Source organism: Quercus lobata, chromosome 10 (assembly GCF_001633185.2).
Source record: "Quercus lobata isolate SW786 chromosome 10, ValleyOak3.0 Primary Assembly, whole genome shotgun sequence".
In the NCBI taxonomy this organism is placed as follows: Eukaryota; Viridiplantae; Streptophyta; class Magnoliopsida; order Fagales; family Fagaceae; genus Quercus; species Quercus lobata.
Window position 1 is genome coordinate 14,915,454 of NC_044913.1, and position 15,095 is coordinate 14,930,548.

The 15,095-nt window shown below is 35.2% G+C and overlaps 2 protein-coding genes across 2 annotated transcripts; both read left to right on the top strand.

The window, feature by feature from the left end:
• The first annotated feature begins 2,722 nt into the window (after positions 1–2,722).
• LOC115963962 (calcium-dependent protein kinase 10-like) lies at positions 2,723–8,217 on the top strand. The gene is made up of 7 exons (XM_031083228.1): positions 2,723–3,612; positions 4,209–4,352; positions 4,468–4,620; positions 6,004–6,119; positions 6,234–6,401; positions 7,068–7,298; positions 7,573–8,217. Exons 1-7 carry the CDS (start codon positions 2,925–2,927, stop codon positions 7,744–7,746), a joined length of 1,674 nt encoding a protein of 557 aa, XP_030939088.1. The 5' UTR covers positions 2,723–2,924; the 3' UTR covers positions 7,747–8,217.
• A 1,572-nt stretch (positions 8,218–9,789) lies between these two features.
• On the top strand, positions 9,790–14,887 carry LOC115963805 (dnaJ homolog subfamily B member 1). The gene is made up of 2 exons (XM_031082973.1): positions 9,790–10,742; positions 13,981–14,887. The coding sequence occupies exons 1-2, from the start codon at positions 10,111–10,113 to the stop codon at positions 14,423–14,425; spliced, it is 1,077 nt and encodes a 358-aa protein (XP_030938833.1). The 5' UTR covers positions 9,790–10,110; the 3' UTR covers positions 14,426–14,887.
• The last annotated feature ends 208 nt before the right edge of the window (positions 14,888–15,095 follow it).

A 15,095-nucleotide genomic window follows, 5' to 3' on the forward strand; every position in this document is an offset into this window, starting at 1 on the left:
TAAACTTTTGGTTAAAGTTTTGGAGCTATCTAGACCTTGGTTGGTTCTGTGATTAAGTCAAACATCCCTACAGCAACCCCCTAAACTGGTGAACAACTTCAACAAACAATGTCCAGAGATCTCAACCATCCACTGCACTCCCTCAATTTTGAGTACGTAAAATCAATGGATCAAAAGCAGCTCTTGGCCCTCTAAGAAATGTGTCTCAATGGCCACCATTAACCATCTGATAGGTTTCCAATCCATGAAGAAAATTTGTTTTTGTTTTTTTGAACCAATCATGCATGATGGTTTTTGTTTTTCAATACAGAGCAATGTTATGGCAATAATTAAGTTGACAAACTTTTATTGATTTTTATTTGGACTCATTACTTAACCATTTTTTTACCTAGTCAGTACTCACTAACAATCTATCATCAATTGGGTGAGAAATTTTTTGTCATTTTTTTTTTAGCGTAGGTTGGGTTTTGAACTACAAACGGTGTTTTTGCCATTGAGGCAATAACTCAAAACCCTTGAAAACATGAAATTATCAAAAGTCCATATATAACCACACACACACACACAAAAAAAAAAAAAAGCTATTCAAATCTAATCTATTTTTGTATTGTATTATCTTTTTATACCTTTTACACTTGCAAAATTTAAAGATGGTCAAAGTTCAATAATTATCTTACATGTGTAAAAATGTTTAATTTTTAATTTTTGTATTTTAAAACTATAAATAGAACATGAGTTTATGAATTAAATAATAAATAACATTAATTAACATAAAACTTTGGTGTGTGTGTTAAGAAAACTGATACTTCAATAAGAGGTTATTGAGTGGAGTAATATTAACAAAGAACACCATGTGCAACTATATATATATATATATATATATTATTGATTTTTTTTTAAATTGTCAACTCTTAATAAATAAATAAAAAGATAGTTCATTACCTATGTACATACTTAGTTATTACTTTTTAATTTTTATTGTATTTTTTCAACTTAGTTATTAAAATGCATTGAAAGTTCCCAGTTAGTTTCTTTTTTACCAAGACACCAATTGGTTTTTGATGTAGGCAAGGATTGTACTCCAAATATCTTATTCAACCATCAGAGACTTTACCAGTTAAACTAACTAGAACCCACAAGTTCCCAGTTAGTTTGTAGAACATAATAAATTTCATTGAAGTTTATATTTAAATTAATGATAAGTTTGGGTAAGAGAAATTGAATTGGTTTCAAATGAGTTGGAAATAATTTTTAAATGACCTTCATGTTGCTTTAAATTGGCTTGAAATTTTTTTCAACTCATCGGGTAACAACTCAAACAAAAATTATATGTGGTTTAATCCTATGACCTATAGTTATATAACTTAATGTCAATTTTTTTTTTTTAAATGTCAATGTGATTTATAAATAAGTAAATAATCATCTAAACTACTCCATAATCAGCCTTCCTACCTAATTTACAAGAAAACTTAATAAAAAATAATAATAAATCATAGATACCAACTTTAGGATATACTCTTTAAACATAAAAATATCATGTGATTTATTTTTTGACAATTACCTCTTATGTGGTTAGCTTAGTGGGTATTTCATTGACTTTAACGAAATTGAATGATGTGACAAATGCATCATTCACTCAAGGAATCGAAGGAAAAAAATTGTTTAACCCTCTCATTCTTGGTTTTCTCTTTCAATCCCCATTTAGATTTTTGTTGATTCACACGATGAAAGCCTTTAGGTAGAACAATATTTTTCTTCATATATATATATATATATATATATTTTTTTTTTTTTCCTTCAATAAATGATGTTGGCACTTACTACATTATAAAATTCAATAAAGATTAACAGGAATGCCTCTTGAAGTATCACAAATAGATAACAATGTAGCTTCATGTTTGTAGGATATACACATGTATAATATTTGTAATTAGGGCACACCATAAACCCATGTAACCTCAACACACCTCATAATTACTTAAAAAGTTTTTTTTTTTTTTTTGGAGAAGATACTAAAAAAAAGTCTTAACTCGACTCCCAACTCCCAAAATTCAATCTTAATATGGCAAAACATATGAAACACACACACACAATACACAAAGGCTATATTAGTAAAACTACTCAAACCAAACCCAAATAAAAGTCATTTACTCCAAAAGTTCAAACATTCTTCGAATAATAATCCAAAGTAATGCTATAGTCACAAAGTATTTTATAACATTTTTACAAAATATTGATGTGACCAACATTTTATTGGTTTTCATTTAGACCCACCATTAATATTACTTTTCATTTATCAATAATCACACCATATGAACCATTTGTAAAATATTTTATAAAACAGTTTGTATCTCTACTATTATTCAATAACCAATCAACCAATGCAATGAACCTCAATTTTCCTTTCCACCCTCGTCATAAAACACCTTTAATCAAACATTATGTCATGTTTGATGAGTAAGTTCTAACACACATTTTCACATTTTAAACAACTTTACATATATTTCAACATACTTTTTCACCTATATATATAAAAAACTACCAAACAACATTACTCAAATTCTTCTATCAAACGGGCAAAAGCAGCACTTATAGTATAATACCCAAAATAATAATATAATATATAAATTAGATAAACAATAATAATGGTATATAAGTTGAATAGTAATAACTTATCAAAAAAAAAAGTTGAATAGTAATAACAAATTATAATAATAAGCATCATATTTTTTTTCAAAAAACCCCACTTTTTTCTCAACCGAACCCCGCGTTTTCTCTCTCTCTCTCTCCCACCTGACCTCATTCCTCGGCCGGTTTTCTCCCCCCAAAACGCACCGTTTTTCTCGTCTCAGATATATACTATACAGTCTATACTATAGAATACTATACACACTCTCTGTTTCTGTAACAACAAGCTTGCTTTCATGGGGAACTGTAACACATGCGTGAGACCAGAGACCAGAGAAGAACAATACGATAGCAGGAAGAAGAGGAAGAAGAAGAGCAGCAACAAGAACAAGCCCACCACACCCAAAAGGGACAGAAAACCAAACCCATATGCAGAGGATGCTATTCGATCACCAGCTCCGATCCGCGTCTTGAAAGATGTGATACCGTTGAGCCACAGAACCAGAATCGGCGACAAGTACATACTCGGACGCGAACTGGGTCGTGGAGAGTTTGGCATAACGTACCTCTGTACTGACAGAGAGACCAAGGAAGCTTTGGCTTGCAAGTGTATATCGAAGCGGAAGCTGAGGACTTCGATCGATGTTGAGGACGTGAGGCGCGAGGTGGCGATAATGTCGAATTTTCCGGAGCACCCGAACGTGGTGAGGCTTAGAGCTACGTATGAGGACAGTGAAAATGTGCACTTGGTCATGGAGTTGTGCGAGGGAGGTGAGCTTTTTGATAGGATTGTGGCGAGAGGGCATTATTCTGAGAGAGCTGCAGCGAGTGTGGCGAGGACTATAGCTGAGGTTGTGAGGATGTGTCATGCTAATGGAGTCATGCATAGGGACTTGAAGCCTGAGAATTTCTTATTTGCTAATAAGAAAGAGCATTCGCCGCTTAAAGCTATTGACTTTGGCCTCTCTGTGTTCTTCAAGCCTGGTATGGATTTGGGTTTTCATTATTTTTTGTGTTTGTTAGTGCTTGTTGATTTTTTTTTTTTTGAGTTTTGGGAGATCTGGGTTTTGCTTGATTGTTGAATTTAAGTACTGGGTTGTGATTAGTTTTTGTTTTTGGTTTTTAATAATTGGATATATGGGTTTTTTTGATTGGTACTATGGATGAATATTAAATTTGGTAATTTTAAAGCTGGTATCATTGCCGACAGACCAAACCACCATTGTTCTCTTGCTTCTGCTTTTTTTTTTTTCCCCTCAATATTTCTAATTTGACATTTTTAATTTTAATTTGTTTAGTTAATATTAGTTGATTTGAGGTCCTTTGTGTTTATTAAGCTTAGTGTTCAAGTGAATTATAGTGTTTTTTCATGATTTTTATGGGGTTTGGGTTGATTTTTTATTTTTGGGATATCTGGGTTTTGCTTGATTGTTGTATTTTTTTTTAATGGCGCTTGATTGTTGTATTTATGTACTGGGTTGTGATAAAGTTTATTGTTTTAATGATTGGATATAGGGGTTTTTGGCTGGGTACTATAGGTTGAATATTAAATTTAGTAATTTTATTTTGGTGGGTTTTAGGAGAGAAGTTCTCGGAGATTGTGGGGAGTCCGTACTATATGGCGCCAGAGGTGTTGAAGCGGAACTATGGACCCGAGGTGGATATATGGAGCGCCGGCGTGATTGTTTATATTTTGCTATGTGGGGTTCCCCCATTTTGGGCAGGTATTTATTTTATTTTGTGTCTTTTAAAAAAGAAAAAATAGTAGCCTAGTTTTGAAGAAGTCTTGCATAGGATTGTAAAGTTGTTAATTTTAATTTTTTTGTTTGTTTGTTGCAGAAACTGAACAGGGTGTTGCTCTTGCAATTTTAAGAGGGAACATTGATTTCAGGAGGGAGCCTTGGCCTCAGATTTCTGAAAGTGCTAAGAGCCTTGTTAGGCAGATGTTGGAACAGGATCCAAAAAAGCGGTTGACTGCTCAACAGGTGCTTGGTAAGTTCTTTAGCTGAGTTTTCATACTTAATGTGGTTCTAATTTTTAATTAGATAGTTTGTGAATTTTGACCAAGTTTGTGATGAATCGGAGAGCTGTGACCTCACCACTATGAATTATTATTGTCTTGCGTATGTTTGGGGTTCCATTCAATGTTTACTGGGGCATTGAGAGAGAATACGAGGTCTCTCAGCCTTCCACAACTTAGATTATTATTATTGAGAAAATGAAGTTTCACGATAGTGATTTTGAGATAACTTCAACCATTAAATGAACATGGTATTGGTATCACATATCGCCATCTAGATGACCATGGGCCAGTAGATTTTGCTAGTTTTTGACAATGAAACAAGGGTATGGCCTTTGGTAGTCCTTATTCGTGTGGAATTTTCCGGGTCCAGCGGTGGAAAATCTCATGATTGGCTAGCAAAAAATGAAGAAAAGATACTTATAGGTTGAACCTCTTTGACTTGATCAAAAGTCTCTGTTTAGCTGGTGTACTTCTAGATCTTTAGATTCCCAGCCCAAGTAGGTAAAGACTTTAAATAAAATTCATAGATCCTGGTCAGAGATTGAGAGCGGAAAAAGGATCATTTCTAGGCTAGAGTTGGACGTCTTAATTGATATCAGCTGGTTGGTGTCCATACTTGTGCAACAAAAATAAAGGTATTTGTTGTGGCGGCAGAGTCTACTTTAGTTCTTTTTTATGGTGATTACCTACACACAATATTTTAGCCTTTAGATTTATTCCAGGATAGAATTAATTCTTGAGAATTAAGTACCTGTCTCCTGCCTTAGAATGTCGGTAATCATGCTATAATTAATCTGAAAGTTTAGGCTTGTACTGAGAACCCACTCTTGAGACTAAATTCTTTGTAGAACTAAAATTGAGGGCCACTCTTCTTGATCGTTTCATTGGGCTCTTAACTTATTGCTTTACTGGGGCAAGCACATTGAATGTAGGTGCTGGCTATAGACCAGATCTTCCTGTAATCATTCTGTTTAATGTATATATTGTGATGAAAGGCCTGGACTTCACTATTTGGACTTGTAAGTTTATGTTATTCAGCAAAAAAAGTTGCACTATAATGTTCCTTAAAATTTTGAAGAAAATCATTTACAAAATCACATCATTGCCCTGCATTCAGAGCACTTCTCCCACCAGTGTTGAGAAGTGAGGCATGAGTTCACAAATGGATTTTCTCACAAGCGCCAGTAGACAATTTATTATTTATTCACCTTTTTTTTGGCTGGTACGAGGAGCAAATCATTGAAATGCCTGTATATGTGAACTGCTAGGAGATTTGAGTTTTTCTCTAGCATAGGGTAGCTTTCTTGAAACGGGTATACTGATCTTTTATTTTATTTTCTTATCTTTGCTAGATCACCCCTGGTTGCAAAATGCAAAGAAAGCTCCAAATGTCCCATTAGGAGATATTGTGCGATCAAGGCTCAGACAGTTTTCTGTGATGAATAGATTCAAAAAGAAAGCCCTTAGGGTAAGCATCTATTTTTGGCTTAGGTCTAATTGTCAGCTCCAATTCTGACTTTAACTGCATTGATGTGATTTCTATACCCTTGTGGATGATTTGGGGTTCAAATAATTGCTGTAGGTAATTGCTGAACACTTGTCTGTTGAAGAGGTAGAAGTAATTAAAGATATGTTTTCATTGATGGACACTGACAAAGATGGAAAAGTAACATATGAGGAGCTGAGGGCTGGGCTTCGGAAGGTTGGTTCACAATTGGCTGAACCAGAGATAAAAATGCTGATGGAAGTGGTATGTTTTTATCCTTCCCTAAGTTCAGATAAAAAGTTGCTCTATTTATTATCCATTCTATGCATGACCACTACTTTTGGATTGTGGTGATATCACATCATTTCAATCCCTTGTTTGCTCCTTTTGAAATGACTCCTGCAACATTCTTACAGTAAGTAGTTCACTGCACTGCAAACTTATGCGTGTCAAACCACTGTCCTCTTATGTTTTCACCCACCAGTTAACAGTCAGAATTTATACCCTGAAACCCTGCAAATGCCATTTTCCCTTTACCACTATGCAATTAGATCTTTGGCACCTTTTCAATGAAGTAAAAATGCTTGGAACTTGATCATATTAAGTATTCATATGCATTTAGGATGCCCTAAGCATTTGGCAAGTATTGCATACTCTGCATGATTAGAAAATTTTGCCTTCTAGAGGAGTGGGATCCATAAAAGAGACAAAATCAGGTCAGGATGACAATAGCTTCACCATTTATTGAAATCTAATGGTGTTAGTTTTTTTTTTAATTGGTAAGCTGCCACTTTTCTCTTATAAAGAAATGAGGTGCCAATTGGGTTAGAACTCATTCTGATAGTGTTAGTTGCTAAATATGGATCTTTGCTTCAGGGTTTATAAACATTAATTTCATACAAATAGAAAATAACTAGAGCTATTTTCTAGGCTGATGTTGATGGGAATGGAGTACTGGACTATGGAGAGTTTGTAGCAGTGACAATTCACTTGCAAAGGATGGAGAATGATGAGCATTTCCGCAGAGCCTTTATGTTTTTCGACAAAGATGGAAGTGGATATATTGAATCAAATGAACTATTGGAAGCATTAACAGATGACTCTGGTGAAACTGATACTGAAGTGCTGAATGACATCATGCGTGAGGTTGACACAGACAAGGTCAGACTTTCAAGCCTTATCATCTCATTGTTCTATTCTCCCTCTTTTGAAGTATTACATTCAGAGTGTATTTGAATTCAAAGCAAATGCAACATTCATAAATTTTTAGAACTTGTCATAATTCTGTGTCAGCACAGCAATAGGTTGAAATGATCCAGAATTCCAGATATTAAAATTGATGTTGAGAATTCTGAAATTCTTTATGATATGAAAAAACTCTCTTGCTCCAATAGCTTGTACTGTGGCTCCTAACCTTTATTTAAATTATTTTCAGGATGGCCGTGTTAGTTATGAGGAGTTTGTTGCTATGATGAAGACTGGAACTGATTGGAGAAAGGCATCTCGGCAGTATTCAAGGGAGAGGTTTAAGAGTTTGAGCCTTAACCTGATGAAAGATGGTTCTTTGCAACTTCATGATGGGATGACTGGTCAAGCTATTGCTGTATGATTTGAATTTTTCATCATCTTATTTTCTTCCCCATTTTCTTTCCTTATCATTTATATACACGAAAATATGGTATGTGGGGGGTTTCACCAAATGTGAGTTTTGGGTATAAGACTCGGTGAGTGGGAACACTGGATATTCATCGGTGACACTGGCAAACATAGTTCAATTTTGGCCATGTGGATCATGCAACAAGTGGCTGTGAACTGCTGGAGTTGTCAGGCGTTCCCGGAGTTTGTGGAAGTGTGTGTTACAGTTCTGGAATGAGTGTCACACTATCTTGTATATTGGTGTCATGTTTTTCAAGGTTGATGATTCGATATTTAAGTTCTTTTCTAACATTGTGCAGAAACCAGGTAGAGTTATTTATTGGAAATGTGAACATAAGATAAATTTTAAAATGTTTTATTCTTGCATCAATACCTAATTGGTGAAGATTTTATGAATTAGTTTTACAGCAATGTTCTTTGTAAAGTGTTTGTTACAAAAAATGTTGCTTTGGGTAATGCCAACATAGAATACTGTTCAATTACTCACATTCCATTTGTCTTCTTACACAAAATCAAATGTGAGTCAATCTCATTGGAAATTGGGAATGTTACATTCACTTGTCCTTGTTGCTTCCATCAGGAGAAAGAATCAAAAGACTATGAGGAAAGAAAGGAAAAGAGACAAACATGGTGATCCTATGCCTACATAATCATACACCGTACATATAATAAAATTATGAAAGTATCTTACTCTTTTTTTATTTGTCAAACTCATTCTATAAACATGTTTGAGAGAATCTCACCGACTTTTGTGAAGTCCCAAAGTATTCCCTACCATCAAAAAGATTGTTTGTCACGTTCTAGAAACAGGAATTTAAGCTCACTTGCTGCAGTGCAGACTGCGGATTATTTAATTCATGAATTACTTATAGATAACCAAATGGAGTTTGAATCAAGAAGGAAAAAAAAGGATCAATTCCTTACTTCTTATGTTCATCATTGTCACTCATTTTGTTCATGCAGGCCCACTACTTCCCAACTTTATTTTATTCCCCACCCCACAACAAATCCAAATTCCTAAAAAACTAATTACACACCGTTTAATTTTCACCTTAAGCTATTTTTAATCAAATCCTTTAAGATAATTTAAAAAATAAAATAAATAGGTCCTTGAATTTTAATTTTCTTTCAATTTAGTTCTTCCGTGTAGTTCCATATAATATTGCTATCAGTTTTAGTATTTTTTTTAAGGACAAATTTTAGCTAAAAAATTGGTTGTAACTTAAAACTATAACCTTACTCAATATCTTTTTATTAGAGGTAAAATTTGACAAATTCACCATTGGATTACATTTTCTTTTCTACATCCTCCATGCTTATAAAATTTCTAAAAAATTAAAGATCAATAGCTATGTCATCAATAAATTATTTAAATTGCAAGTTTTTGTAATTTAAAATTATCCATAAAATATAATCTTATAGTTCATATGGTAAATAATATCTGATTGGCACAAAATTTGACATGTGTATTAAAAGCGTAAAGAACATGCAATCGAACAGTTAAATTTTTGAAATATATAATAATGTTAAAGTGACAGATAATAATGGACTTAAAATAATAAATCATGTGAAAGTGATAGATAATTGATTATAGTTTGTCAGATCTTAAAATAATCTAATAGATTTTGGCTCTAAACGGTGCTAAGTTAATAATGGACTCATATGAGAATCAGTAACAATTTGACAACTTAACAATTATGAAATTTGGTTATGAAAAATAGTGTGTATAAAAAGAAAATACATACACCCCAAGTACATTTGAGAAAATCTAAGCCTACAACTTTTTGGGTCACAATTTTATCATAACTTTGACATAATAAAAATTGTGAACAGATTAAAAAAAAAAACTACGTAAAAGTAAAAAACAATCTGTCAGAGATTGCCGTTTCTTAAATTTAGCCCAAAAATCTTTATTTTAGTTTGGTAAAAAAGTTAGGCCCAAAAATCATCACCCTCTTAATAATAGTTATTACAAATATAAATATAAGAAGCAGCACGTTGAAGCTGAAAAATAGAGAAAGACCCGCCGCAATAACACAATTCCCTCCTTATTTGAAGAGAAGAAAAAGAAACACTTTCCGTAACCGTCGGATCTCCAGCTGTACGCCCTTTCCGTTACTCATCCAACGGTTTTCCCGACCACCACCTCTCCAAATTTCCCAAACACACACAACAACACACACTCAACGAGTTAGAAGAGAGAAAAAAGACAAAACACAACAGTGTGTGAAAAAATACTAGGTTGTTGTTGTTCTTCTTCTCCTTTGTTCTTTGTTCTTCTTTGTTGTTTTTGTGAGTTAGAGAGAGCGAGAAAAAAATGGGGGTGGACTATTACAACATTCTTAAAGTGAATCGAAACGCAAGCGAGGACGATTTGAAGAAAGCGTACAAGAGACTAGCTATGATATGGCACCCAGACAAGAACCCCATCAACAAATCCGAAGCCGAAGCCAAATTCAAGCGTATTTCCGAAGCTTACGATGTTCTCAGCGACCCTCAGAAGCGTCAGATCTACGATCTCTACGGTGAGGAAGCTCTCAAGTCCGGTCAAATCCCGCCACCCCAACCTTCTTCTTCTTCTTCTGCGTCTTCCTCTTCGCGTGTCCATCACCACCATTTTTACAATCGCCAGCACCACCACCACAATCCGACGTCGTTTCGGTTCAACCCGCGTGATGCGGAGGATATTTATGCTGAGATTTTTGGATCCGAGAGCAATGGCGGAGCTGGCGGTGGAGGGAGCGGTGGAGCTGGGGTGAGGGGTTTTGGTAAAGACGGGTTCTTTAGGGGTGCAAACGGGTCGGATTTTGGTGGGACGCCTTCTTCTTCTTCTTCGGGTTTGAGGAAAGTAGCTCCGCTTGAGAGCGTGTTGCCTTGTAGCTTGGAGGAGCTTTATAAAGGTTCGAAGAAGAAGATGAGGATCTCTAGGAATGTCTATGTTACTACTGGGTATGTTTTATTTTTTATTTTTTATTTATTTTAACACTAAATTTGTTTTCTTTTGCTTGTTATTGGATTCTTGGTTTTTTTGTTTTTTTGTGTTTTTTTTACTGTGTCATTGGCTTCACATTCATGTGCTATTCTTTTGAAAACAGACTTAGGATTACCCTTTTAATTTTCCTTGTTGCATGGATGTTTAAACAAATACATGAATGTGTTTTTAAGAGATTAGGAAGCTTTGCTTAAGAGTGCTTAGCCCATCAGGTGTGAATGTCCCTTGATTATCCGGCAACTGGTTTTGGCAGATGGGGCAGGTTTTAGTGGCTAGAGGTGAGTCCAAAGGGCTCTTCTTCAAGAAGGTTTCTTACATTATCAAAATAATAATAATTATTAGGAAGCTTTGCCTAGGGTGGAAGTGATTTATTGTGAAATCTACTTCTGTGTTTGTGTTTTTGTAGCCTTTGCTTAATTCATAATAGGAGGAGGGTTTTTCCTGGGATTGATTAAGCTGTTCGGTCGAATTTTGGTTGTAAATTGACAGTTCTAGGCAGAGGTTTTTCTGCTGAAGGTGGCAGTTGTCTAGGTGGTTGCCTTGCCTGTACTCTTGAATGGTCATATTGAGTCTTAAATAAAATTAAAAACCTCTGGAGTTTTTGGTTGCCTGTTGCAAACTTGCAATATTGATCCTTGTTAATGACTTTGAAGAGCATTAATGTCTTGTGTCAAGCAATTGACTTTTGGTAGGTTATAGGACTGCCTGACTGTAGCATTTTTTCGTTTTCTTGAAATAATTGTTAATCTTATACGTTTGCTCAATTGGCACCTCCTCCCTTTATAAGTGCTAGGCGGGGAGGGTTAAAGTAGTGGGTTCAAGACCCAGTAGGTGTGTGTGCAACTTAACAATAAAAATAAAATAAAATAAAAAAGCTTGGATCCTATTGAGCTATCAACTCTTGAAAATTTTGAGCATTAATTTTCTTACGACATGGTTGGAGAGATCATTGAATTCCATTTTTAGATATCATAGCTTTCGTTAAAGGGCTGCTTGGTTTTCTTGTGAAGGTTTTCTCAACTTTGTACCACTAAGTGTTCGTTTGACATGGATGAAATTTGCCAATTTATTTTACTATTCAGCATATTTTTGCTACTATTCATGGGTCTTACTGCACTTTTTTATACTATTCATAGGTCCCACTGTACTATTTCACTTAACTTTTACCTTTATCTACCGTACTTTCAACAAAAAGTTTTTAGTTTCAGCAAAATAAGCAGATTTCAAACAGACTCTAAGAGTTCTTGCATGTAATCAATATTCAATGTGATACCAAAAATTGTTGTGGGTTGGTTAATCCCTTAATGTCTACAGATGGACTGGTCTTAATAACAATAACTATGTGTGGTTGGGAGGAAATAGGAGGAAAGGTGAAATAATGAAAGGAAAAGGGGAGATGGAAATACAAATTCCTTTGGTTGGTTTGAGGGAAGAGAAGGAATGTGAGATTGGATCTTTCCATGGGGCTTCCATTTATAGCCTTAATGGTCAATTAACTACAACTGAATATTTTAATGTTGTTTTTATAGGGGTGTACTTGTCAAAGTATTACTTATGAGTAACTTTCCATTCTCTTCTGTATTTGAACCAAACAACAGAAATGTAAACTCGTCCCTTTTTCAGCACTCATTTATAACCTTCTACTAAACAGACAAAAGGGAATTACCAACCTTTCTTCTCCTTTTCCTTTCCACTTCATTTTCCTTGTCCTTTCCTTTCCTCTTCCCCTCTTGCTGCCAAACAGATTGCCAACAATGCGCATTCTTAAGATATTCAAAGTAATATATATTGGAAGGGTTTAATTGGAGAAGAAAACTTGAAATCATTGGTTTTTTAAATGCTTGCGGATAAAGAAGTAAGAGAAATCATTGGTCTATTATCAAATATGTATTTGGTTTCTAGGACCTAGGTAGGGCAGCATCTTGCTGGACAAGCTTTGGGTTGAGGTACCAAGGCCAGACCAACCACATTTCTATCTTTAGCCAGTTTGAAGCTGCAAGTAGCTTCAAGACTACTTTATACGTGGTGAATTAGAATTTAAAAGAAAAAGCTTAAGCAAGCACTGTCAAGTGTCAAGCAAAGCTCAGAAGATGCTTTTCAACTTCGTCGTTTAGTTCTTTGATAAGTTATATTGATACTTAAGTTTATAAGGGGGTATTTTGGCCAACCTACATGATTTCACTCATGCATTCTCTGAACTTTGGGCCACAACAATACAGTTCAGCCTGAAGATGTTTCCATGGGGGGAAGTCTTCCACCTGTAGTTAGAGGCCAGCAGCACCAATAGAAGAGTGAAAACTAGTCAACCTTGTAAGGTGAATAGGAAGAAATTTCATTGACTGGAACATTTCTAAGCTTAAGGGGATCGGTCATAAGTTGTTTCCTTAGTAGTGAGTTATATCTCAGATACTGATAGAGAAGCTAAACTTTTTTGTTAGGTCTGATAGAGAAGCTAAACTGCTAGTTATTCTTATTTTTATTTTATAAAAGAATAGAGGAAAAGGAAACAAAATTTTGTTTTTCATTAGGGATAATGCTTTTCTCAAGGGTTAAACTTGGCTAATGATTTGTATGATTAATCTTGCTTTTCCTTGAGCAATGGAAACCTATACTTTCTTTTTTCCTTTTTTCCTATCCCTGTTTCCTGGTTTTCTTGGGTTTGCTTGTCCTGCCTATGAAGCAATAAATGTTAATGGTTTATGCGTAAGGCTCTCTATTCTCATGGTCTATCCTGTTAGGAAAATAGGTCTTCTATTGGCCAAGTATTGGGATCTGCAAATTATCTCAAAAAATTCACATAGATAATTTTAGTCTATATATCAAACTAAAAAAGGAAGTATGGATGTCCTCTTTTATTACTGGCATGATATGGCCAATGAGCTTTAGCTCAAATGACACTTCCTCCTCCTTGTTAGAGTAAAGCGGAGGATAAGGTCATGGGATCATGACCCACCAGGTTCATGTGTAACTTACCCCCCCACCCAAAAAAAATAATAATAATAAAGAAAAATATGGTGGCATGATACGGCATTGCTCTGCATCGATAATCTTTTGCAAATGTGTGCTTTGATTCTTTTTTTTTTTTGGGGGGGGTGGGGGGAATAAATATGCATGGTTTAATTCTGTTAATCCTGAGTGAGTGTTTTGCTTTTTGAATGTTACTTCCACTTGATGGCATGAGCAATTCTCTTGCAGTAAATTTCGGACTCTGGAGGAGATATTGACCGTTGAGATAAAACCTGGTTGGAAGAAGGGCACAAAGATCACATTCCCTGAGAAGGGTAACCAGGAGCCTGGTATCATTCCTGCAGATGTTGTTTTCGTGGTAGATGAGAAGCCACATGCTCTTTATAAGAGGGATGGTAATGATCTGGTAGTCAACCAGGAGATAACACTGCTAGAGGCCCTCACAGGGAAGACCATTGACCTAACCACCCTGGATGGAAGGAATCTCGTGATCCCACTAACAGATATCGTCAAACCGGGAGCAGAGGTGGTTGTCCCAAATGAGGGTATGCCAATCTCAAAAGAAGCTGGGAGGAAGGGGAATTTGAGAGTTAAATTTGATGTCAAATACCCTTCAAGGCTTACAGCAGAACAGAAATCTGATTTAAAGAGAGTTCTTGGAGGAACTTCATAATGATTACACACGCTAAATGTCAGGGGTGCCCATTAACACTGCTAGTTGTTGCTAATGGATGTAAATATGGCATGTGTATGAGTGTATCCTTTTGAAGAATGTGAATAGTAGGAAGTTTTCACAGGGTGAATGGAGGGCCGGGTCTAGGTTGGGTTCTTCCAATTTGGTATCTGGATGCCATATTTAGGAATGATGTAATTTGTCACTGGGCTAGGCATCAGTCCAACTGGAAGAAATGGGTGGGAAATACTACCAACCTTTCTGTCATTTTTTCCATAGTGTTACTCTGCCTTAGAATTGGATTCTTTATACTTAGAAGTGATAGTTCTTAGATTCTCAAACAAGTGACTTCACCTCGAGCCAACTTTGGGAAATATTTAATTTGTTATATTGGTTGATTAAAGATGCAACTCTTGTTTTATTGGTTTAATAAAGATGCCACTCATGAATTTGTTCTCTTAAGTTGTGCTTGTGAAGTTAAATATGTAATGTTACAGTATTTGAGTTTTTGTTCCTGGGGATAGAATCAAAATATATAATGAAGCACTGGCACAGTTTTCAGCCTGCACGTAGAAGGAAAAATTTGTGGTAGGAGCAGGACTATGTGTTGACAACTTTATTTTTTGGCGTTTTGTTCAAACAACTTGTGTGCTCATCTAAATTTTTGTAT

Coding starts and splice junctions, on each gene's coding strand:
- LOC115963962 (XM_031083228.1), top strand. CDS start 2,925: ATGGGGAACTGTAACACATGCGTGAGACCAGAGACCAGAGAAGAACAA. Junction 3,613..4,208: donor CTCTGTGTTCTTCAAGCCTG/GTATGGATTTGG, acceptor GGTGGGTTTTAG/GAGAGAAGTTCTCGGAGATT. Junction 6,402..7,067: donor TAAAAATGCTGATGGAAGTG/GTATGTTTTTAT, acceptor GCTATTTTCTAG/GCTGATGTTGATGGGAATGG.
- LOC115963805 (XM_031082973.1), top strand. CDS start 10,111: ATGGGGGTGGACTATTACAACATTCTTAAAGTGAATCGAAACGCAAGC. Junction 10,743..13,980: donor AATGTCTATGTTACTACTGG/GTATGTTTTATT, acceptor ATTCTCTTGCAG/TAAATTTCGGACTCTGGAGG.